General features: G+C 40.2%; 1 protein-coding gene and 1 long non-coding RNA gene across 2 annotated transcripts in view; one reads left to right on the top strand and one right to left on the bottom strand.

The window, feature by feature from the left end:
- The first annotated feature begins 1,237 nt into the window (after nucleotides 1–1,237).
- Nucleotides 1,238–25,008, top strand: part of FBN2 (fibrillin 2) — a 124,552-nt gene continuing 100,781 nt past the window's right edge. The window contains exons 1-5 of the mRNA XM_064735806.1: nucleotides 1,238–1,784; nucleotides 2,574–2,656; nucleotides 5,982–6,080; nucleotides 6,561–6,656; nucleotides 9,626–9,721. Coding sequence (XP_064591876.1) covers nucleotides 1,528–1,784; nucleotides 2,574–2,656; nucleotides 5,982–6,080; nucleotides 6,561–6,656; nucleotides 9,626–9,721 — 631 coding nt within the window. The 5' untranslated portion in view covers nucleotides 1,238–1,527. The remainder of the gene's footprint in view (nucleotides 1,785–2,573; nucleotides 2,657–5,981; nucleotides 6,081–6,560; nucleotides 6,657–9,625; nucleotides 9,722–25,008) is intronic.
- LOC135460016 (uncharacterized) lies at nucleotides 13,357–14,971 on the bottom strand. The gene is made up of 3 exons (XR_010443137.1): nucleotides 14,737–14,971; nucleotides 14,528–14,569; nucleotides 13,357–14,095 (listed from the first exon to the last, which is right to left on the bottom strand). It is a non-coding gene; the product is annotated as an uncharacterized LOC135460016 (long non-coding RNA).

Below are 25,008 nucleotides of genomic sequence, written 5' to 3'. Positions count from 1 at the left end.
AAGGTTCTTTAAAGACTGAGGTTCTCTCATGCAAAATTGGTTCCGTTAAATTTACAAATTTAAACAAAATCAGTTTCTGCTCTGTCAGAACATGGGTCAGTAAATGGAGCTTCTGTCAGAGCCACTGATGGTCTGTCAGGACCATCAATGCAGGGCAGTAAATAGAAAACCAGAGTTGGCTGCTTGGGTTTTATTTCAGGGATAACAAAATCTGGCTCTTGCTTCTCACCCCTAGAAGTGACAGATAAAATGCACGTGGAGGTAAATGAAGCTGTGACGTGTCCCAGTTTTGTTGCAAAAGACAAAAACCCTGAAGTTTTCAGGTTGCCACACTATAACCATGGGCTGTAGAGCATGAGGTGTTCACCCCTAGAGGCACAGCTCAAAGGGATAAAAATCTCAGACGACAAAACCAGATCGTGCCGTGTTATCGCAATGACAAGAACCCAAGCACTTGGGCACTGTCAGCAGGGCCACGTTTTTGTTCTCACTTCTTTTATTTGTTCCTCACCGGTGGCTAACTATTCGGCACATCTAGCTAAATGCATGCTCTCGGCCTTAAAAAGCAAGCGGGAAAATCCCTAAGCCAGAGGCTCTTTTGGGGATGGTTATGTAGGGTGAAACAGCAAGCAGAGAACAAGCCAAAACTTTGCTTGTTCCTGAAGGGAACTGCTCCTGAAGGGAAGCGCCAGCTCTTCCAGCACCCCACATTCCTGCTCTTGATGGCAGAAGCGCCGTAAGACGCTCGATGCTGAAGCGATAGGAACGGGGAAGGAGCTCTCGGAGGAGCCCAGCGCTCCCGTGCCAGACCCAGCTGGCGGGCAGGTGTGGGGGTCCGGCTCCCTCCCCTGTTGGCTCATCCTTGCGACCAGAACCTCTTAGGGAGAACGGAAGGAATGCGCAGAACCCGCTTTGGGACCAGCTCTACCCTCACCGCTGGCTCTCCGAGAGCCCCGTTCCCTCCAGCAGCCGCCAGCCCTCACTCCCTCCTCCTCTCCCACTCCCTCCTGCCATCCCCTCTTCCCGGCCCCGTCCCTCCCTTCCTCTCCCCCTCCCCAGCCCCTCACCGGCACCGGCTCCTCCTCCGGCTCCTTTCGCTGTAAATCCGCCCCTGGCGCTGGGCAGGGGCTTCTCGCTCCCCTCCCGCTCTGCCCCAGCACGTTTATTTAGCCGCGGTTAATTAGCGTCTGGTTCTTTTTTTTTTTTTTTTTTTTTTTTAAAGGGAAAACTCAGTGCGGTTCCCTTAGATTTCCTGTTGCGGCGAAGTGGGCGGGGAGGGGGAGAGAAAATCCAACTCTGCTCTTATTCACCTCTTTTTTTCCCCCTCTCCGCAGAGGGTTGTCTCCGAGCACAGTGGAGCCCGGGCTTTGATGGCACCGGCCGGGCAGGCTGGGAAGGACACACGGCGCATTTCCCGCGGCTGAAGGTTCTCCCCGCTCGGGGCCGCCCCGTGCCCGCTGAAGGCGGTGCGGGACCCGCGCTCCCGCCCGCGGCTGCCGGCCCGCTTCCCGCCGGAATAGCCGCAGCATGGGCCGGCGGCGGCGGCTCTGGGCACAGCGCTGGTGCTTCTTATCGCTCTGCCTGGGCTGCCTGATGCTGTGTGCGCAGGGAGCGGCCGGGAGGCAGCAGCGACAGCCGCAGCAGCAGCAGCAGAATCGGCCGGCGCTCCGCGCTCCCTCAGGAGCGGGCGGCCCCTTGGCCGCTACCGCCGCGCACCGGGAGGACGGGGCCGGGGGCGCCGCCGGTCGGGTCCGCAGGCGAGGACAGCACGACGGGCTCCGAGGGTAGGGACAAGGCTGAAAACCCCTTCCCCGCCGCCTGCGTGCTCCCCAGGCCATGTCCCCGGCCAGAGCCCCTTGCCGGTGGTGCCGGCGTGTGTGCCCCCGGTGCCGCTCTCCCTCCCGCCTCTCTGAGGCTGGGGACTCGCCGTTCGATAAGCTGGGAGTTTGGTGCTTGCCTGTGGAATCTGGCCTCCTAATTAGTGCGATTTAATTAAACGCTGACCTTGCGGGGGGCCTAGATTACAGCTAATGAATTGACACCATTGGGCTCCTTGGTGAAGCGTCTTCCGATATTGACACGCTTAGACGCTCACTGTTTTGGAGGGTTTCTACAAAGAAATTATGCAGAGTCGGTTTGGTTTTCTTCTGATGTTTCAGGGACTTCTTTGTATTAGCTTATCCATATGAGAGGGCATCCCTTCTGTCTAGTGTCAGATGACAGCAAGAGGCTCGTTTTTATGGCAGTGCTTCTCAGACTTTGAATGAAAGCAGAATCAAACTCATCTCTTCCATATCCTCAGTTATTGCAAGAAGCATGAATGTTACCCACCCTTGCCTCATCTACCTCTCCTCTTTTGTATTAATCAGTTGAACTAACCCAAACATAAAATCTCTTGGAGGAAGATTTTTTTTTCCCTTTGGGTAGGATATTTTTGTAGACAACTTCGCTATGCAGTTTTTTGTTTGTTTTATGCAGCTAGATTCTTCCCGTGTGTGTATGTAAAACATTAAATTCTCTTTGGAGTGCTTCCTGTTTTCCTGTACACATTTATTGATTTGTCTGTGTTGCAGGCCAAATGTGTGTGGTTCTAGATTTCGCTCCTACTGTTGCCCTGGGTGGAGGACCCTCGCTGGAGGGAATCAGTGCATTGTTCGTAAGTGTCTGGCTGCTTCTACTGCTCAGGGCTTAATAAGGAGAGTAAATATTCTTCTACGAGTCACACTTATCCTTTAGCACAAGAAAAGCTACTTCCAGTTCTGTGTTTCACATTATTTTTGGACAATAATTTATTTTTTTAGGAAAAATAAACAAACCAAGATGGAATTGCAGGTCCACGTTCCTTGTAACTGAAAGGGGCTGTATGTGGACAAGAGACATGTCTCCACCTAGTTTTTAAAGAAAACCCGTGACAGCTCAGGAAAAAAGTCCAAAACTTTGTCAAATCAAATGCTGAACTGTAGTAACAGGGGACAAAAAAAGCCAAAACGTTTTGATATAGTCAAATCAGATCCTGAAGTTCTCTGAAGCTTGGAATTACAATCAAATAGAAAGCTCCTTTACATCTGGGATGCTTACTGTCTTGGCTGTTATTTTTAGTTAGTCAGGCATATAGACTGGCTACTGGCTGGTACTGTGCTGACAGATGCGACTTTTGACATACATGGTATGGCAAAAAAAAAAAGGAAAAAATTTGTGTGTGAGGGGAATGTGCTCAGTACTCTGGTGGGATCGTCTTTGGGGGTGTTTACCATGAAACAGAAAATGAAGTTGAGATTTCTCTGTGTTAGGTAACAGCTGATAGCAGACAATTCCTCCTTCACCTTAAGTTTTTAATCTGTTGTTGCCATTAAATTTAGCCTGTCACTGTCTGTTTTGTTAATAAGTGTGCTCAACTTCAGAGTGGAGGTCTTTGTCATTCTCCATCTAATTAACTGCAGGTATGCAGGACAAAACTGGGCAAGGGAAGGGTGATAAGCCAAGGTCTGCCAAACTCTTGACCTTTGGTGGCCTTTTTTTATGATTCCAGGCCTCCCTCACCTGCTCACATCTATTGGTTTTACATGGTTAAACTTGACTGGCCGATATTGGGGATAACTGTGCCATGTAACACTTATTTTCACCTCAAGCTGACCCAGAATTTTCCAGCAAAGGATTGTGGTGCCATTCAGAGGAAGATCCTTTTATTGATGATGCTGTGGAATAAAAGGAGTTCCTCAGAATGTTCTTTTCACGTTTATCAAATCTTTCAATACTGGCTGCTTTGCTTTAATGCAAAGTAGAGATTTTAAGAAGGATTTGGGCTGCCTATTATGCTGTTGATAGGCTTTTCAGCTTCGGCTGTGTGTCAGGCTCAAATGTGTTTAGGGGCTTTCAACAATCCTTACAAGATATCCTTTAAATTGTCTCTCAATGCCTCTTAAAGGCCTTGCTCTCAGGTCTGCCTACATCCAGAATAATCTGATTTATTTTTAATTTATATGCACAAGGGACATCTTTTAGCTCCTGCCTGCTTACTGCGCTCTAATTGCAGTAAGCAATTGGAAAGAAAATTACACTTTCTAACATGTTTGTAGGGTGAATGATTTTGGCAGAGCAGTATTGTCTGTGACACCTTTCTGCTTTTGGTGAAGGTTTAAGTGCACGCATTTCTATGCTGACATTTAATGTCTGTGGGGATGACATTCCCTTTAGCTACAGTTTTTCACCTAGAAAAAACCTCCTGTGCAGGATACTGGACAAGGTATCAAACTTCTTATTGGAGATGTGCTGATTATAATTGATGCATATTTTACCTGGTGATTTTAAAGTGGTATTTCAATGAGGAGAAATCTATGAGCCAGTGGTAGGTGAAAAAGAAACCATTCTGACCTGACAGCGTTTCAAGCTGGTGATGTGGTGGTGGTTGTTGGTGGTCTGTGGCACATTTATGATTAAAAGTGATCTTTTCTCTAAAAACCAAGATTTTAGACCTTGGTCTAAAAGGTCTACTTACTTTCACTCTTTTGTTATACAGAGTAAACTGTTCTGATGAAGGCGTATTTAGGATACAGCCTTAAAGTCTAGGGATTTCTGTTGGTAAAAAAATTACTCCTTAGCGGATAACAAATTAAGAAATAGACTAAATGTAAACCTTACTTTATCAAGAGGTTGACATTGTAGTATATAAAGATGGACAGAACAGGAATATTAAAAAACAACCCTGTTTCCTGTGCTCATCAAGTGCTCTAAATCCACATCCTGGCTCATGGAATCGTATTTTAAGTCAGTCCATGGCACGTCTCTAATTCTAGTTAAACAGAAAAATCCCATAAACTCCTTAACTTCTCATGCCTTCACATTTCGGACATTATTGTAGCGTGTAGATGATGCATTTTGCATCTTTTTGATGCCCAAAGAGTGGTGTGTGATCTCCTCAAGGTATTTGTTTCGTTGTAGTCCTTCAGCGGACGTGTGCTGCCAGATTATTTGGTTCTCACAGAACTCTAGGCCAATTTACAAAGAAATTGTGATTCTTAGGGATTTTTTGGCGGTGGTGTATGTTTGTTTTTGAGGGTTTTTTACTATAAAAGCTATCTGTTGCACAAAATATGTCTTTCTGAAGTCCTCTGTTGTGCTAGAGGGACTCTGACTGCTTCAGGCTCTTTTGATTCGTTTGCTACTTGAGCAGATGCATTTGATGTATTAATTTGTATCTGCTTTAGAATAATTTATACTTCTAGCTCTTTTTTTTTTTGTGGTTCTGTCACTCCTTGCTTCACTGGAGCTGTGCTGGATGGTGAGTGAGAAGGAAAAACAGGAACTTGGGGTCATCATGGGGATGGCACAAGGTCAGGCATGCGACACACAGGTGTGGGGAAACAGGCTTTCCTGGGCTTTTTATGGTTTTTAAATAAAAGTGTGGGAGCTACCTGAGTGCAGGAAACTATATTTAGGGAAGCACTACAAAGTTGCAAAGTCCAGCATTTGCACATTGACTTCCTGCCAAGCTTCTTTGGGCAAAGGATGGATAATCTTGGGAATAGGAAAAAAAAAAGACCCTAAAATGCTTTTAAAATGGTGATTGTAAGAGTGAAGCCCATAGCGCAAATTGGCATTTTTTATATTCCTTCAAGTCTTGGGTTCTGGGTAATGTTTTCTCACAGGTCTTGTGGTCTGAAAGACGTGTTTTTAAAGATTTTACATTGCTTGCATAATTGGCTGGTACTTCTAACTGGGCAAAGAATTGATTACCTGATTTCAGTAGTCAGGTCAGTGTTTGAATATGCCTGATTTAATTCTGATTGTCTTCAAATTTGTCAAGAGATATTAATTATGTCAAAATTCAGTTCACTTTATTTAACTTAAAATTACTTTTGCATGTGTAATTGCTGTCCCAATGAAGTGAGTTTTCAAGAGTTGGTTTGTTGTTTGTTTTTTTTTGTTTTTAAGCCTCAGGTTTCTGTTAATCCCTGACACCTTCTTTCTGTGTTCTTCCTCAGCCATTTGCAGAAATAGCTGTGGTGATGGATTTTGTTCCCGTCCCAACATGTGCACTTGTGCCAGTGGGCAGATATCACCCACCTGTGGATCAAGACCTGGTAAGGACTTAAACGTGTTTTCATTAGAGATTTCATTGAAAGTCATTCTCTTCAAGTTTCAGTGACAAAAATGCCAACTTCCTTAAAAATAAGTTCTCATTACTGCATGTGCAAGTGTAAATTATGTTTAGGTAAGACACCTCGAGTTTGTTATTCCACACGTGCCTGTTTATTCTGTGTGACAAATCTAAACAAAATATGCTTAAAGAGAGAAGGAAGTTTACAAATGAATGTGTGTGGTGTTCACATTTCCATTGAGTCCATTCTGGTAAGAAATCAAGATTGTACATTTCTCAATGCAATTAAAAGTTCTGAGTTGCAACATAATCGTGGAAAACTGTAGAAAAACCCCTCCATGAGTACACACCTAAAATATGCAGCATGGGTGGTACAAAGCCCACCATTCAGGCGCCATCTCAAAGGCTGTGAAAGGCCATTCCTTGGTGGTGTTTTTGGCTGATTTTGGGTCTCTCCCAGCAGCACAGCAGTGCAGCATCAGCTGCAGGAACGGCGGGACGTGCGTGGATGAGCGGTGCCAGTGCCAGAAGGGCTTCTCTGGTGCCCACTGTGAGCAGCGTAAGTCGCAGCGGGTCTGCTTGAGGAGCAGTGAAACCCCTGAGGGAGATGCTTGTTTTGGGTATGGTGTTTAGCTGGCAGTTGTTTCCTGCATGAGGTGCTCTTGTGTTCTCTAAAATTCAAGTTGCAGTTTGGAATCACTGAGCAATTTTGGGGAGCAGCGTCACTGTGCATCCCCCTCTTCACACCAGATGTTCGCCAGTTTTTCATTCTCCCTTAACAAAGTTTTCTCTGCCTCAGAACAATAGTCTCACTGCTGAGCTGGAGAATGTTCTTCTGTTTTCTACTTAGTCTAAGGAAAAAAAAGGATTGAATGTGGTTCAAGCTATTGGATACCTTTTTGGGTTGGCAGACAAACTAGAAAGAATTATTAGATAGAATTATTTGATAGAATACTAGAATTACTAGATAGAATTATTTGCCCAGCTTTACCTATAACATCACAGTGTTTACAAGCTGCAGCGATTTAGCAAACAATAAAAGTCCCTAAAGGCTGCAGAGATGAAGAAAGACTCAAAAGTGTATTTTGAGGCCAGCTGACTACTAATTAGGAGATAAATTAATTCCATAAAGCAGGCTGAAAGAACTAGAGACAGACAGAGGGCAGCTCTGCAAAAACCAGATGGGCTGAATAGTGTGGAAGATAATTTTTTTTGCCCTAGTCATTTCTATAAATGCTGGAAAAATAGTCTTGTTCCTGCTTTAACTGGATAAAACTCTCTAAAATTTTAGCAAATAGTTGTAATCCTCACCTGTGACCCCAGTGAAGTTTTGTATTCAGGATTGCTGGTCCCTTCCTGCTTTTGTTAAAACAGTATATTAAAACATATTGTTAATATATTCAACACCTGAATGTTCTCAGACAAGGCAAGTTTCCAGTGAATAAATAAAAAGATGATTGAATTTTCAAGTGGTGACCCTGAAGCTGTCCAGAAAATCTGAACAAACCCTGGAGATTGGTTCCACTGTATCATGTAGTTAAAATGTCAAGCAGGATTATGAATATGTGTCTTCTAGACAGTCTTTAAAATGTAAATATGTTTTAATTTCTATTTAGAAAAATTTAATTGTATATAATCGAGTTAATTTTCTTGCTGAAGTGTCGTCCATTAATTCAGTAATGTAACACATGCAGCAAAATATCTTCATTTTATGTGTGCATTTTCAGGAAAAGGTAATTCTGTTTGGTGGTTCTTGGTAAGAAGTAAGGCTTTATCACATTTCCACCCAACAGTTATGCCCTCCACTATGATACAGGAGTCATGTGTACCTTTTTTCAGTTTGAAATTATTACCTCTCTAGGTTTCTGAGGTTCTTTTGGCCCAGATACTCAAATGTGTTGCAAACACCACATCCAAACTGAAGAGACACATTTAGGAAGGCAGCCTACTGACTTTGAGACCAAAAATGGAAAAGTTTAAAAATATTATGATTGTCCTGTAAGCTGAAATATTTTGATTTGGAAACGTTTCATGTGCTAATTTTGGACAATTTTGAAGCCAGGACCTGAAGTGATGAGTCAGAAAGTAGCTAAAGTGATGGTTAGTTAAGGCACTCTTTTAATGGCATTTTTCAGGCTCTCTGAAGGACTCTTCCTCTTCCTCTCCTCCTTTTGAGTTGGGAAAATTCAGTGGTCTGGCAGGAAGCTTTGTTCTTGATTTAGACCATTGGTAAAGAGTATGAGTGGGTCCTCTGAAGTTCCATGACAGTAAAATATCTTTTTCATCTAAATGTACTGTGGATTTATAACCCTTTCACCCCACCCTGCTTCCTCCTTCACCACAAAAATTTCTTTTTTTTCGGAATCTTTTAAGAAACACAGGGGTGCTTTAGGTAAAAAGTGATGAGTTAAACAGGTAATTCTTTACCTTTGCTTTTAAACATCACTCCTCCTTCCAGCAGCATCGACTCTGAGAGATGCTTATCTCTCTCTTGGACTCCTTTCTCTTCTCAAAAGGTTTGTTGCTGTTGTGACTGAACAACGCAATATGCCCAAAAAATGCTTGAGGTTTGATAGATAGGCAGCTTCAGTGAGGGATAATAAGTTCTTGCACAGCTCTTATGAGCGACTAGAGCTGCACAGCTGATTGAAACACACTGAAGTTGTGTGGGATCTCAGCACCTCAGGACTGAGAGGTGCCGAGTCACCGAGACCACCCTTGGGGGGCTCGGGAGTCCTGGAATGTTGCCAGAAGTGTCTGGTGGCTGGACTTTGATCCTACACGGGAGATGACACCTGTATGAGGGTAGGAGGATCCCACTGGGGTGAATGGTGAAGGGATTAGTTAATTAGAGGGTGAGACACAGGGTTTAGGATTTATGTACAGGGGGGTTTAGAGAAGTAAGATGGAGGAATTGGGGCGTGTCCTGTCCTTCTTCTTCTTCTTCTTCTCCTCCATCTTCTGTGGTGATGGTGGCACTTTGGGATTGGTCATTACTAAAAGTGCACTGGGCAATAAGGGTGAAAGGTATTGGGGAAAAATGATAAATATTGTATACGTAACTTTGAGTATAAAGATAGGTGACCGCCCGGAGGGCGGGACAGTGTGCTCATGGCTGGCTGCTGAGCAGAGCTCTGTCGGGCCGAGAGAAAATCTTTTAGATAAACAATTAATAAACACAGAGACCGAGAAAAGAACTGAAGCCTCTTCTGTTCCTTTGAAACGCGGGCTGACCCAAGGCCACCCCTGGCCTTTCCAGGCCATCCAAACAGCCGAAAACCGGACAAAGTTGGAGATGTGCTGCTAATCTGTGCTGAGCGGCTGTTTGCAGTTAATACCAGCAGGTGCTGGTGGAATTTGGTGTGCACAGTCATTGCTGGTGGAGGTGGCAGGAGGGACATCAGCTCCATCCTCAGGCCTTAGAGCAGCGGGAGGAAAATGAGAATTTTTTAAATGACGGATCTGTTGCTCTGTCCATGCCGTTGCCGTGGCATTATTATTAACCTTTCTGCCTGTTTTGTTTTGCAGCTGTCTGTGAGAGTGGCTGTCAGAACGGAGGGAGGTGTGTCGGGCCCAACCGCTGCGCCTGCGTCTACGGCTTCACTGGCCCTCAGTGCCAAAGAGGTAAAGGGAATTTAAGGAAGGAAACTGTGGGTAGTTGTATACAAAAAAATACTGTGTGTGCATGTCTATTTGTAATTTTAGAAAGTGTCTTCTTTTTTTTTTTTTTTTTTTTTAATTTAATTTGGCAGACACATTGAGCAGTGACACGTAGAAAGCCTAATTGGCAGGAATTTCAGCTCATTTAGGCTGCATATTTTGTCACACAATAGTTAAAAGATTAGATGCCTTTTGCTCTCTGCTGCATAAAATAACAATCCAGCAGAATTGGTGGTGGTGTTGGGATTGTGTAAGGTCTAGATAATTGAACATTTTCTTCCTGTGTAACATCTCTTTCATAAGAGGAACTTTGGAAGTAATTTGCTCTGGTTAGTTGGGAAGAAGTCAGAGAAGGACTGAAAAAAAATAACCAATTACCATAGTACAGGGTTCAGTTCCTAAACCCATTCTTATTCTAGAATGCATCTCAGAGATGGCTTCTGAAGGGAGTCCTGTGGAAATCCCTTTTTCAAATTGAGCTGTGAAATGCTCAGCGCTGCGTATAAAGTTGGAGAAATACCTTGAAAATATATCTTGCACCTTTTTATGTTTTTAAAATTTTTTTTTGCATTTGTTTACTGTGAAATGGGAATAAATTCCATGGAGGTAAAGGAACTAGAAAGCCACACACTGAAAAAGCAGGAGTTTCTATTTGCTATTCCAGGCTGGTTTATAGACCCACTAGGTATCACAAGAGAAAGAGGAATGTAAAGGATCAGTTTGTTTGTCTCTAGCTTGTTGTTGTTTGCATTCTTAAACCTGATTTGCAGTTTTCTATTTATCCCATTTCCTGTAGTTATTTCTTCTGAAGCAGGCACAAGGACCCAAATCTTGCATAGTTTGGTTAGTGGAGAAATAGGAAATAGTATTTTGTTAAAAATGTATTAATACTTACAGCTGTTTTGTAGCCATTCAGAGGTATGTCTGTGCACAGAGTATACGTGTCTAAAATAAGAGGTTACCAAGTCTTTGTGTTTGGAATGGATTTTCAAGGGGTTGGAAAAGGTTAGGGTAATTTGTAGTTTGAGCCTTGCTTCTAATGGATCTTAACACTGCAAATTCTGCAGTCTGGGCTGAGTATCTAAGGTGGATTATACTTCTGGCTGAACTATGGCATGATAGAATTGCAATATTCAAAATAGTTCCTTTTTAATTTAGTTGATTGAACTCAGAAATGCTTTTTATTTATTGCCAGACAACTTGGTAAGCTTGCTTTTTATCCTAGAAAAAAGAAATCATTCCTAGTTAAGATTTGCTTCTGTTCCCTGACTCCATTCAGGGCTGTGGAATCATATTGATGCATATGACAGACTCCAGCTGTGATGATGGCTCAGAGTTTTTAGTAATGACTTTTATACTTTAAATTGTTTGACCTTCAAAGCTTAAAAGATTCTCCTTGGGTGTTGCAGCCTAACTTTTGTGATGTTGGAAGGGTTCAGGTTTGCTTTCTTGCCACTCATTGTGAAATCTTTAGCTGCAGAATTCAAGCCCTGTACTGGAATTTAAACATGGGTGTTTTGGCATCCATATTTCCCAGCTCTCCTTGAAAGTCCTAGGTTTTCAATTTTGTGTGGCGTGCTCTTGTTCTGTTAGAGTTCATCTGCCTTATGTGGGTATTTGAAAATTGAGTTATTTCAATTAAAGGTTTGCCTTTTATTGCTTTAAATTGGAGGTAGTAACACAAATTTCCTTCTGTCACTGTCAATAAAATATAGCATATATAATTGCATATATAATAACTATCTAATCTAATATCTCATCTAATATAGCAATCTTTTACAGCTTTGATAGGGCTAAGTACAATTTGCCTAACCTTGGTATTGCATAGACCTTCTCATACTCAAATAAAGAAGTTACTAATTTATTTTACTCTTATTCAGTTAAAGAAAGGTGACTCCTATAGTATATCCTGATAATAAATATAAAAAGTATCTAAATGGTCATTTTGTTTATGCATTACATGAAATGGAGTATGTGAAAGTATTGTAAAAGATGCCTTAGATGCCTATTTAGTTCAACAGTAATTTGTAATTTATGCTTTTAATGTAATAGTTTATGCTTTTCAATACATAGCAGAAAGCAGTGGTTTCTTCATCTGTGGGTTGCCATAGTTGCCTGAAATATTTTACAGCAATAAGTGTCTCAGTGGTTTATTTTTAAACTGAATTTAGCAGCAGTTCATAACTCTGAGTAAAATTTTATAGTTTAAGGATATGTGAACTTCCCTTGCAAATCACCTCAAAGTTACAAGAGATGTTGTTTTGTAAGTTTTATTTACATCAGTGTGTTTTAAATGCATGCTTTTTATGGTTCTGTAAATTAAGTTCTTTAAAATTAGGTATTTTCTTCCTAACACAGAACATGTGTGTGTTTCCTTCAGCTTGGCCTCCCAGCCTAAGCTGTAGATAAAATGTGGTTGGTTTTTCAGCTATCTGGGCTCTGAGCAGACTAATTTCCGGGCTGGAGACAGGAGGCTGAGCAGTAACTGATGACTGGCATGATCAGAGTATTCAACTTGAGGCTTTCTGCTGGGTTAAAAAGAGAGAAAAACCTGTTTGGGAGTTCCTGCTTTTTCTGATGTGTATGCTGACCTCTTATATTTCCGGTCAAATCTGGTCTTTGGTCAGCAAGCCCCAAGATCCAAGTTTTTTGTGTGGTGTCTTTAAAGAAAAAAAAAAAAATTGAAATTTCTGCAGTTGAGTTTTCCCAGAGAAAAGAATAGAAAAAAAGAAAGAGCAACAGAAAAGGAGGCCTCATTCTCAGTTGTTCATGTAAGAACAATTTTTTTCCTAGCATCACCAATTCTCTGGTTTCTCAACACTTTAAATGATAGTTGTGCCACTGCTCGTGGTTTGTGTGCATTTTTTGAAATTGATAATCTTCAGAGATGCACAGCTGTGGAAAAGCAAGGATGTTTTCTTCCTTCTTTATCATGGGATAAAGGAATGAAGTAGTGAGAAAAGCAAATCTTGTCACTGATGTAACTTTGCCTCCATCCCATACAGAGGGAGGAAGAACAGTTCTTGTTTACCCCATATTAAGTGGTTCATAATGGGAAGCTGGAGGGTTTGGGATGAGTAGAAATGCATAGCTTAGGAAGAGCATCCTTTTGAAGAGCGGGGAGAATTTCAGATAAAGCTGTCAAGCTTTGACAGGTAAGAAATGGGGAAAAATAAGGAAGTACAGTATTTGAATAGCAACTTTCCAGTAGCTGAAGGTATTGACATCTGGATCTGGATCTGTCAACAGATCTGGAGAGGAATTTTTTACAGTGACAGGTCGGGTTAGGACAAGGGTGATGGCTTTCAGCTGCCAGAGGGCAGGGCTGGCCGGGATCTTGGCAATGAGGAATTGTTCCCTGGCAGAGTGGGCAGGCCCTGGCACAGGGTGCCCAGAGCAACTGGGGCTGCCCCTGCATCCCTGGCACTGCCCGAGGCCGGGCTGGACCCTGGGACAGTGGGAGGTGACCCTGCCATGGCAGGGTGGCACTGGATGGGGTTTGAGGTCCCTTCCCACCCAAACCATTCCAGGAGACTAAAATTCTATTAATATAACATGAGATAAAGAGTTTTTCTTTAAGCTGGGCAGTGGATAAAAAAGCTGTCAACAGCACAGAGAAGCAAGTAGGACAAAGCAAAAAGCATCCTCAGTTAAAGTGTTGTTAGTAATTGAGGCAGAAGAGTAAAGAATAATACAGGACTGAAGTGGACACACACTGAGGCAGCTGATGCGCACAGGGGTTATAGAGATGTTTGGGGATAATGCATGTGTTTAAAATTAAGCTAGCGTAGCAAACTGACACAGATTTGTGTAGTAGTCAATACTCCTCAAATACAGTTTTATTATAAAGAAGAAATAAAATATATATTTAATCTGTAGTGGTGCTGAAGATCTATGTGCTTTAGTGACAGTCTAAATGAAGCAGCAGAAAATGTAGTTCCTTAAGAAACGTCTTCTTCTGACAAGTATTTAGAAGGCCTCTTAACTTGACACAGCTTTTCCTGGTTGATGCTAGCAGTACCATGAGGTGCTCAACAGCAAAAATGGTTTTTGATCAGCACGCTCTTCTCTTTTTGTGGGAGTCTTGGGAAGTCTTTAATTTTGCTGTGAGGTTGTTGGTTTTTTTTTTTTCCCTTTATTAATGGCTGCTATCACCCTGAGCCAGAGTAGAGGTTTTTTTATGGTCTTCCTGCTTCTTTTCTTGCAGTGTACAATAAATAAAAGAGTGACCTGCTAAACATCAGTTTAATTCATCTTCAGTCTAATTTTAGCCTTTGGGAAGTGCAGCATGTGGTCCTGGGTTATTTTGTACAGGTTCAGAAAGAAGTTGTGCAAGGCCTGTTGAGTGAAGAAAAAAGTAATTAGTTTACTGTAGCATGCTCAAAACTGCATGGCCCAGTTCACAGGGGATGTTCCTGCTCACTGAGGGAAATACAAGTGTTAAATCATCAACTTGAAGCCTAATTTAACTAAAATAAATTCAGTTCCGTTTTATAAAATTAGCTAAAAATAAGTCAGCAGTAGTTTAAAACTATAGAATGTGAAAATCGTCCTACAATTTGCAGATTTCACCATTCTTGTCTACTTTTATCTTAACTTTTTTTAAGAAAGCATTTCTGTCAGCATTTTCAATGCTTAGCTGAAGGCTGATTGCAAGCAAAATGCTGCAGTGGTCATGTTTTGTTACAGCAAAAGAAGCTTCAGTTTAGGCTAAAAAAAAACAATGCTTCTATTTCTGTTGGAAATAGTAGAGATAAAAATTGCAAATACCTGCAGCAGTAAGAGGCAAAGCTTCATCTGACAGGTGAGTACCTGAGACAAGACATACAATGAGATATGGGGGAAAAAATAAGTACAAGTATTTGAATAGGATCTTGTATGTTGGAAGAACTTGTTAGATATTTTGGAGGTTTTTTTTGGGGGCTAGAGGTGCTGTCAGGTGTTAATAACACACACGTTTAAATGCAGTCCCTGCTCACCAAGCTCCTTTTTGTAGATATTGGCCCACATCATCCCCTGATGGATCCCAGCAGGGCAGATGCAAAAAGCTGCTTTCCTGCTCTCAGGTGTCAGTACCTAGTGATGTTACAGGGCTCTGGCAATGCATTCCCTGCTTTTGTTGTCCATCATTATCTCCAGAAACAAGGTTTTCAAAGGGAAATATCCAGAAAAAGCTGCACAGAGTGTGTGTTTGCTTGTTGATAGCTGGCACTGGAAAATGTCTCCCTTCTGGGTCTGCAGAGGATACAACATTTAGCAGTTTTAAAAATGACACAGGTAATGCTGATCATGCTGATTGCAGTAGTGATGAAGGAAGTGCTGTGATTCCAGTCAGTGTCTCTCCCTTACTCCCTTCTTTTAGTTTTTAATTAAATCCCAGTATTTGAATGACTCTGTTTGGCACCAACAAAAGAAAAAGGTAAAAACCCTTAAATGCAGCAGTTTTTCTGCTTTTGAAGCACTTGAAATCTTCAAAACTTCTCAGTTTGTTTAAGCATAGGACTGGAAAGTGTGATAGATGTGGGGTTGTTGCACTTTGTATTAGGATTAAAAGCAGAGGTTTCATGCCTTTAAAGTAGGTCTACAACAGTAAAATAAAAATATGGATTAAAATTACTTCTTCCAAAGGCTTGAGAGTTTTCACCAGAGTGCAGCAGCTCAGGCACAGGGAATGTTTCACTGGTTTAAATAATTTAAAAGGGAAGCTCTGTAGCTGTGCTGCCCTAAACTGTGAAAAGAGGGAAAGAAAGAACTGCCAGAACTGTTACACCTCATACTTAGAGCCAATATTTGTAATTTTTTCATATATCTACTTTTTAAAATCTGCACTTGAAAAGTAATTTTTTTCCTCTTACCTATAAGAGGAACAAGTCTAGGAGAGCATAAAAAATTGTGGTTTTTATGTGTTAGGTAGGACTTAGACCAGCTTATGCTCTACATCTAAGGATTGTTCACTGAAAAGTGAAACGAGGGTCTGATAAAAGGGAGCAGTGAAGCAAAATCATGAGTGAGAAACATTGCAGAGGAGAGGGAAGATGATGCCTTTGAAAAATTCTGTCTGGTCTTATCTTTTCCCTTCCACAGTGAAAATTTTGCTGTTGGTCAGTAGCACTAAAATGTCACCTTCTTTTTTTGTTTTACTTGGGGAGAGAGAAAATACAAGAGCTGAGCAAGGCTGTGATGGCTTTGTTGGAGTTTCAGAAGAAAAGATGATTTCTTCTGAAAACTAAAAAAAAATATTAATTTTATTAATTTGTAATTATCCAGGAAATTAATTTGTAATTATCCAGGAAATCTAATTAATTTGTAAGGTATCCAGGAGAAAAACAATCTTGATTTATTTTCAGGATATCTAGAAAGGTTAGAGATCAGAAGAAATTGAGACACTTGCCCACAGGGAGTTCTTTAACAAAGAAAATGCAAAAATGTCTGAAATACTCATGTAGATAGTAAAACTTTGTGTCAAATTCAGCGAGTACTAATGTAATACATTGCTTATATGGGTGTTCTAGGCAAAATTGGAAAAAGCAGAAATAAGCTGAAGAACCCAGTTTTGAAGTTCTGGAAAGAGGAAGAAATAATCAATTTTTTCACTTTTTTTGACTGTAAAATATATTAGAATAAGTTAGACAAGTTTCCTCTTCAGTTTTCAGATATTGTGTAGAGGAGGCTTGAGAGATTATCTGGGGAACTTAGGAACCTTGGAAGCTTATTTCTGTAATGGTTATGAATGCCTGAAATTGTTTTTTTTTCCTTGATTACATGTTCTGTGCACACAAAGGCTCCATATTAGATCTGAGAGAGAGAGTGAAAGAAGGGTTTTGGATATTTCTATGAATATTGCAGTGTTGGAGCAAGAAGTAGGAGAGGGAAAATGCATATTATTCAATAACATCTGCACAGTTGTTTGTGAAACACTGAGTTTGAAAAATTTGAAGTGGGAAGATTTTGTTGTTGTTGTTGTTTTGCTTGCTTTTCTCTCAAAGGGCATTGCCATTCACGTTAGGCTTGGTTTGATTAATAAGAAAGGAGTTTGATAAAACTGTCTCAATGTTGAGCCAGGAGGATGAGTGTGGAGACCCCAAAACTCTGTGTGGCTTTGGTTGAAGGTTAGAAAGTTGACAGATATTTGGAAGGAATTTTCTTTTCTGTATTTTCTCCCCTGGTATTTTTCATTATGTCTGTTATGCTTTGAGCTCCCTTACAGTGAATTAAATGTTAAGGCCTAAAGTTATGTAAAGTGGATCTTCTTTAAATTTTCAATCATATCTGTCTTCATAAGCATTAATCATTAATTATGCAGTATCTTAAAAGCTGTAGTTGCTATAGTAAAATATGTATGGAAAAGAGTAATCCAGGCATTATCAGGAGTAGTTTACTGAAGCCAGTCAAGAGCACATTGCATCCAGGGTTGCAAAATCATGGAGTGCCAAAAGTAAACTGGTTTGTTTCAACTCAGACTAATAGCTTGCAATATGAGAAACATTATTTAATTATTTCTGTATTGAGAAGATACATAAATGATCTTCCTTCCTATATTTTGGCTGTGAAAAGATACTCAGCTTTATAATGTCTCCCTGAAAATCCTGTATAAGCCCAAGAGACAAATTTCTAAAGCCCTTTGGTTTTGCTGAACACACCCAGAAGATCTGAAGAACAGAAGCTGTGTTTCTGCCTATACACAGACAGAACTCTAGTAAACAGTAGCAGGCTGGGTTTTAGCTTATTATGAACTTAAAGTATCACATCAGTCTAGTCAGTCATCTGAGGAAATGTTTCTTGCAGTTTAAATAGATGTATATATGTTTAATTTTTTCTCTAAGGGTAATGTGTGAAACAGTTATTTTTCCTACTTAGGTTAATAATTAAGGAGATTGTTTTCAGCTCCACTGTCTGTGGTTTTATTAGGGTTTCTGGTCTGCTGAGAATTCCTTGTGCCTTTTTCCGTGCCTTTGTAATTTACACAGAAGTTGGTTATGAAATATTTTCCCTCCTCATTTTGTGAGTGTGGGTGCATTCTGCAAGCCTTGGCTTTTGCTGTGGGGAATGGCACTGAACTCCAGAATGGGAGGGGAGGGTGGAATGTGCTCTTTTTCAGGAATACTCTTAAAAAGGGTATCCTGTCTTAAAATGTAAGTCTTCCTCTTTGCTGATTCTGGGGTTCTGTTCCTTTGAGGTTGAACTGGGTAGCACAGGGAGCAGGGAACCAAAAGCCTGTGGACAGTGGAATTCAAGTTTGCATCTTAAAAAGTCAAGGAAATTAGCATATTTTTGCGTGCACAGAGTGAACTATTGGCTTCTTAATTCCTGGGATGTGAAAGAATTAATTAAGAGTTTAATGTGCGTCTACCTGGCTTTCCAGCATCCAAGCTTTGAGGAGTAAGGTATTTTTGGAGGAGAAGCATGAGAGGAAGGAGCAGCAGGCAGCGTGAAGGAGTTCCTTCACTGCTTTAGATACTGTAAGGCAAACATGTACAAACATCATATTAGGGTAGTTGGCATAAACGGCTGAATCTTAGAAAAAACCAAAAGAGATTATTTTTCTTTTTTTTGTTTGTTATTTGCCCAGGGGTGATTCAGCCTGTAACTTCCTGCAATGACTGAGGATTATTATTCCATTGTGTGTCAGGCTGTGTGCTAGGTGCTGGGGTTTCATTAGTCCCACCTCAGGACATCTTTATATAGTAGCAGGCCCTGTGGAAGCATAAGGAAATGTGTAAATTGACAAGGAGCTCCAACCAGACCAAAATTGGACATCTTGCTGAAACCAAAATTCAGGAGTACTTCGCTCTCCCAGCTTTTATTCTGTGCTTGAAATTTTGTGTCAGTCAGCGTATGATACTTCAGTTACACATGGAAACGTTTTGTTCCAAGAAGATTTTAAGGAAATACTTCAATTCTGGAAGGTGCTGAATTCCATAAATGACAAAAGTGAAGTATTTCCCTGTTTCTCTGTTTCTGTGCTTTTTTTTTTTTTTTGTGTGTGCATGTACTTTTCAAAGTGTTTTGTGTCCTGAAGTAATAGGAGCATTTTCTTCTATGTTCAGATCATCTAGACAAAATCGCATTTTATTTCAGAAATACTGTTGTTTATCTGCCAGTTTGCCATTCCCCCCCGCCCCCATGTGCTTAGGTGTGCAAGAACAAATTACTTTTTAATTAATAAGAGTATTAAGATACGAAGTTATTACTACACTAAGACTTTATCTGCTTAAAACTATCATAATGCCAATTATATCAAACTGTCTGTGTGAACCATGGAGTTGTTGCTTTTGGAAAAGAGCTGCTGCTGCTTCTGTTCCAGCCAGAGAAAAATGAGAATATGCTTAGAATGGACATGACAGAAATGTTGGTGGAACCTGGAATTTTGCTAAAAGCTGCTAAACTCACACAGATTCCTGCATTGAACCTGTGGCTTTTCCTTCTTTCGTTTACAGGTGCCCTCCACTTCCTTTTCAGCTGTCAGGTGTGTGTTTTTACAGGAGTTTGTGTGATGGGAAGTTTTGCATCACAGGAGCTGGTCAGAAAAGGTCATGTGGGACCACTAGAACAGTAATAAAATTTCAGCCTGAAAATGAAAGCTGTCAGCTGTATGAAAACATCCAAACCTTCATGACGTGTTTAACATCAGTTTTCCACTAAGCTGCTCTTCTTCTCTGTTACATGTGAGAATAAACTTTATAGACCCCCTCAGGTAATGACTAAAGAAGCAGCTGGGGATGTGTCCCAGCTTCGAGTTAGCGGCAATTTTAAATGTTTGAAAGGCTGTTGTGATCATTATTTATGTTAACAATAAATGTGATGCTATTAGATAATTAATTGAGATAATTAGATAATTAATTAGATAATTAGATAATTAATTGAGACATTTACACACAAGTTTCTTAGGAAAAGTCAAGAAATGAGGCTTTGATTTTACTATTCAGGTTTGCAAGAAAACCTCAGTCTAAATAGTAGTGCTGCCCACAGACTATTTTTTCCAAGAAAATTAATAGCATTGCCAACTCCCTTTCATATTCCAGGAGACTCATTGTTCATTTCCAGCCAGCAGTCTCTTTTACCATGACTTTTTGGATGTCACCTTTGAAAAAATTCTTTTTGTTTATATCAAGTACAATTCACCTACCTTCTTGTTACCTTTGAAATGTCCCTTATTGCGTACTCTGTGCTGGAAGCTAAGCATTTGCTGTGAAAATGCCCCCCAAATTTCCATATGAAGTTGATCAAAACATTAAAGGATGATAAATTTTAGATAACATTTAATAAACATACGCACTTTAAAATGTTTAAATAGCTTTTTGCATTACTGTGACTTATGATCTGCAGATGTTGGAGTTGAGTAAGAAGAATAATATTTACATATGCATAAATTTCAGATTTGTGCTCTGAACCCAAGGACAGTTATGAGTATTGCCAACCCTTTCATACTCACATGAAAAGTTTGTCAAGGAAAGCCCTGATTTCCTTTTCTTTGGAAGGTTTGGGCAATGCTGTAATTTATCCAGAATCAGTGGGATAACTGGGCATGCTTTGCTCTTCCAGTCCTGATGGTCCCTTTGTAGGAATCCATGGAATACCATGGAATTTCCCCTTGCAGGAAGGTGAAGCTTGACTAGTCTTCCATTTATCAAAACATGAAGATTGCACATTGCAAACGGCAAAACTGTGAGAGTTCCAGTGAAAAATCTCTTCTGTAATCAACTAGCAGGTTCTGCAACGAGCAGCCAAAAAGAATTTCAGATGTCTGGAGACCTCTGAGTGTTAGCAGAAGCTGTGGGGAAATTTGCCACCTATCAGAGTTGTAATAAAGACAGTTGATTCTCCATCTTGCTTCCTGTTGGAACAACTTTTAGCAAGGTGAATTCAGCCTCAGGTCTTTGCCAGGACAGATTTGATGTCTCCACCCTGAAGGTTCCCTGACACAGAGTGCAGTCTCTCGGGCTTTCACTCACTGTGCTGGTTTTTCTTTCAGGAGAAAGTGAAGTTCCTGGTAATGCTGGCAGCATTTATTTCCTTCCTGCATTCAGGCTCCATGCATTAGATTATTAATTTAATAATGCTGCTGTATGAAATGGATTTTTCAGATAACAACAACAACAACAACAATAATAATAATAATATGTTTGTTGACCTTGAGTCTGCAAATGAGGTGATGGAAGTTGAACTTACTTATTTTCTCAGCTATTCCTTAATATTTCCTAAACCTTGCTTAGGAGAGTGAGGTTCTGTAAAAAGTCCAGTGAAAGGCAAATTTGCTTTGTAAGGGAGTGAAACACATTAATTATTAGGTCTTGTTCTTTAATTGACAGGGGCTGTGAAGGCTTATCTCAGCCACCTTCCTTTACTCACTCCTGATGTGATTTTGATGAACATGCTTAATATTTTCAGAATTTGATTTTAGTAATAGAAATACCAATTTTCTAAGTAGCTTCTAGTTAAAAAATGCTTGTTTCCAGATGCACTTCCTTACGAGGATATGGTTGTGTGGTTTTTTTAAGTGAAAAAGTTGGAAGATACTTCAGTGCTCCTTCCTGCTAAATCTTCCTAGTGCTCGCAAACATGAAATACAGTATTTGAGATAATGTACTTTTCCCTTCTGCGGGCTGGGTGCAGGAGACTGGCCCTGCACCCCTGCTGGATTTCTCATAGGAACTGTATTTTGGCATTGGGAGCTTTCATTTAAGCTTTCAGTCTCTGCTTTCCCATGAAAGAAAACTCAACTTTTAATATCCTTCTGGATAGCTTGCTGTGTACATTCCAACATTCGTTATGCCTCGCTTTTTCTCTTTCATATTGCCTGGCAAGAGGTGAAAATTTTAAGGGCAGGAGTTGTGACAAAATTCAGTTAGAAACTGGGTCCTTACATGTGTACCACAATATTTTAATGTTTTGTCCTGAGTGACAGTAGGTGGTATTTGGGATGTTAAACACTGTGTTTCAGGTTTTCAGCTAGTGGGTGATAGACACAGAGGACACGTGGCAGACAGACTATCTATTCCATATCTGCTTACAGTGGTTTTTTACACCTTCATCTGAATAATTTGTTTGGCTGGAGGAACAGGAAGAAACTAAAATAGATGGATACTGAACCAAGATTAGAAATCTCAATGTTGCAGCTCCTTGTCTCAGGTTCCTGTGAACTAGACTTCTTAAATTACAGGTAGAATTAGAATTTTGGGAAGGAACTAATGGAAAAAAAAAATCCAAGAACTGAAACTTGAATAGTTGAATGGTTTCATTTGAGAATACAAAATACACACTTTTATGACAAAATAGAAATGTTGCAGCATAGTTAAATACTGAAGTCCATGGTGTGATTTTTTTTTCTTGATGCCAGGAAAAAATATTCCTCATTAAATTTAATTATATTAACAACTTGAATTGTTGATAAAGGTTGTCGTTCTTCAGGTCACTGTGCATATTGAATATAATTTTTGAAGTTATACAGTTTTTGAACTGTATAACACATGTGCTGAAGATCACCTCATTTCACCAAAGCAGTCACCCTTTCTGGAGTAACAAATGATTTATAACTTATGTTCAACATATGTTCTTTCTGGCAAAATTGTTCTGTCAGCAGTGCTGGCAAAGGAACAAATGAAGAACCACCTAAGAATTAAGACCAGCAAACCCATATGGAAAAGATGACTGATTCATAAGTGAGGGTTTTTAAGGTCTGATCAGCCATTATAATAATATAATCTGACTGGCCATGTGAAACAAATCCACAGCTTCATTTGAAGCTACAAAGTATCTTCAGAATTGCACCTACTTTTATTGCATTTGTTTCCCACATGTAAAATTCACTGTGTGACTACAGATCTTTGTGTAAACAGCTGAACTTTGCCATTAACCTGAACGTGCTTGCCTTCACTTTGTATTTTAAAATCTTGTATTAGTCTAATTAGTCTCTTTAACTTTGGGCTTCATGCTGGATAAACCAAATAAGTAAAGATTTTTGAAATGAGTGCACTTTTTAAGAATAATATGTTAAATTACAGTAATATTTTAAAATACTAATACTATTATAAAGCATATATCTGAATAGACATGCAGCAGGCTTATGCTGATAAAAATTGCTTGGTTGCATAATCTGAATATTAGATTAATGCATATTCTGTTGATTAGGCCATGGGTAGGCACCTATGCATAGGTGGTTTCCAGAGCATGTATTTCTATTTGATAGGATACAGTGAGCAGTAGGTGTATTGGCATCACTCCTTCTTGTACCTGACTCGTTCATATTCTCTTGAACAAACATGCTTTGGTGTCTGGTTATATTCTCTAATCCCTCTACTGAGCACACTCTCTAAACTGAACTTTTCATTGCTAGTTTTGACAATTACCCAATAATTTTGTGTCTTATTGGAAGGTAGTGGAACTCAGATACAATTCACAACTCTAGTCTGAGTTTCAAGGTTAATTTCCTCTGATTGAATTCCAAGCTTCTTAATGCAGAATGTCTTTGGCCAGGATATTCCTGTGGGTCACCAGCTGTTAAAGAGAGAAATACATCGTTTGAATTTCTGCTCCTACTCCGATTCCTTCCTGGTATCCAGAGATCGCTCCTACAAAAAATTGTGTCTCAGGGAATTGCTGCTGTAAAAATACAGCACTGCCAGCAGCACTACTTATTTCCTGAATAGGAATTGCTAGGTGAGCTGGGATTGCTAAGGAATTCAGACCTGCTGAACACAAGTTTTGGGAATTTGAAGATGTCTAGTAAGTCATTATTTGATTTCACTGTAGAGTCCATTCACCCATGGAGGGGTGAACTCTCAGCGCGTGGAGCAAGGACAGGATTTTCTTTTTATCATGTATTTATTTTACTAGAAGTGCCATTTTTGTGGCTTGGTGGTCATGGGGGAAGCTGGGAGTGTAACTTTGAAGAATGTTTTGCATTGATAATCAAGAAATAGTAAAGTTCACAGGCCTTACTGAGTATGTAAGATCTTTAAATCTGCTTTTATCATCAGTGATTTCTGTACTTGTGTACTTGGCTGACTTTATTTAAAGTGAAAAACCCAGCTGAAATTGACTATCAGTGTGTATCAATAACTGCATAAATCTTTCCTAGACTGGTACCTGAGTGACCCTTTCCAGGGAGGTCACTCAGGTACCTCAAGAGAGGGAGCAGACCATTTATTTCTGTTTGAGCTTTCATTTTAAGAGCATAAAATCTCACAGAGAAGAACATTTTTTTGCTTTCCAAAGATGTCAAAGCTCTTATTTTTTGGGGGGTGAAAGAATCAAGGTATAGAAAACATGGGTTATCCCTTTTGCATGTTGGTTGTGGGACCAGCTGCACCCTAATGAAAGTGTGGAAGACAGTGTGTTATCCACATATTGGTGTTGGAGCCCTGCTTTTGATAGGGAAAAAAAGAGGATGGAACAGCAGCTTCAGCAGCCATAACCCCACTGTTGTGCCTTTCTTCATGTGACTGAGTCTGAGTAAAAACTTTGCATTTTCTTCCTTTTTTCACCCCTCACTCTTTTTAAGAGTTTCCATAAGGATGTGAAATCTGGCTTAGAGCAACAAGCTGTTTCTTACTTATTCCTAGAGAATTTCAGTTAATTGTTGATTAACTGTTGAGTGTTGATCCCCGCTGATGTTGACTCATAACTTAAAAAAACCTCTCTTTATACAGATTCAGTGTTAATGAACTGAATTTTCCCAGGAATTCTCCTAGAAGCATATTTTCTATGCTTTATTCAGTGTACTGCATACAGCTTGGATTGGTTGTGTTGTCTCATGGCTTCCTTCTGAAAATAAGTGGTGGTTTGCCAATCAGTCCTCTGTCAGTAGCAACAGGAATTCCAGCTGGAATGATGATTTTGTGACTCTCTCTGGCATGCATCTTGATCAGTGTGGAGTGAAAGAAATGTGTGGTTCCTGTGGCCTGTAGCTCCTTCCTATAAATCACCATGAAGTAGTGAAGCAAGAAAAAAGTTTTAGAAGCAAGAAAACCAGTTCCCAGTCATTGCTTAATCTCGTCTTCTCTTTTATTTGCTTGCTTGTTTGTTGTTAAAATTCTTTTGCTTACTGCGGATTTTGCTGGATACGTTGTCAATGCTCAAGAGCAACTTTGTGTCCAGCTGCCTTTCATTTAGCTGTATCTTTTTGAAAGAAATAAATTGAATGATAACCTTGTGAAAGTCACTACCTTCAATGGAAGGTGTCATGCGACTTCTGTAAGCAGTAATACAGCTTAAATTTTCATGGAATATTCTTAATATATTAATTTTCTCTA

This window comes from Zonotrichia leucophrys, chromosome Z (assembly GCF_028769735.1).
Source record: "Zonotrichia leucophrys gambelii isolate GWCS_2022_RI chromosome Z, RI_Zleu_2.0, whole genome shotgun sequence".
Taxonomy (NCBI): Eukaryota; Metazoa; Chordata; class Aves; order Passeriformes; family Passerellidae; genus Zonotrichia; species Zonotrichia leucophrys.
This window is presented reverse-complemented; position numbering and strand designations above follow the sequence as displayed.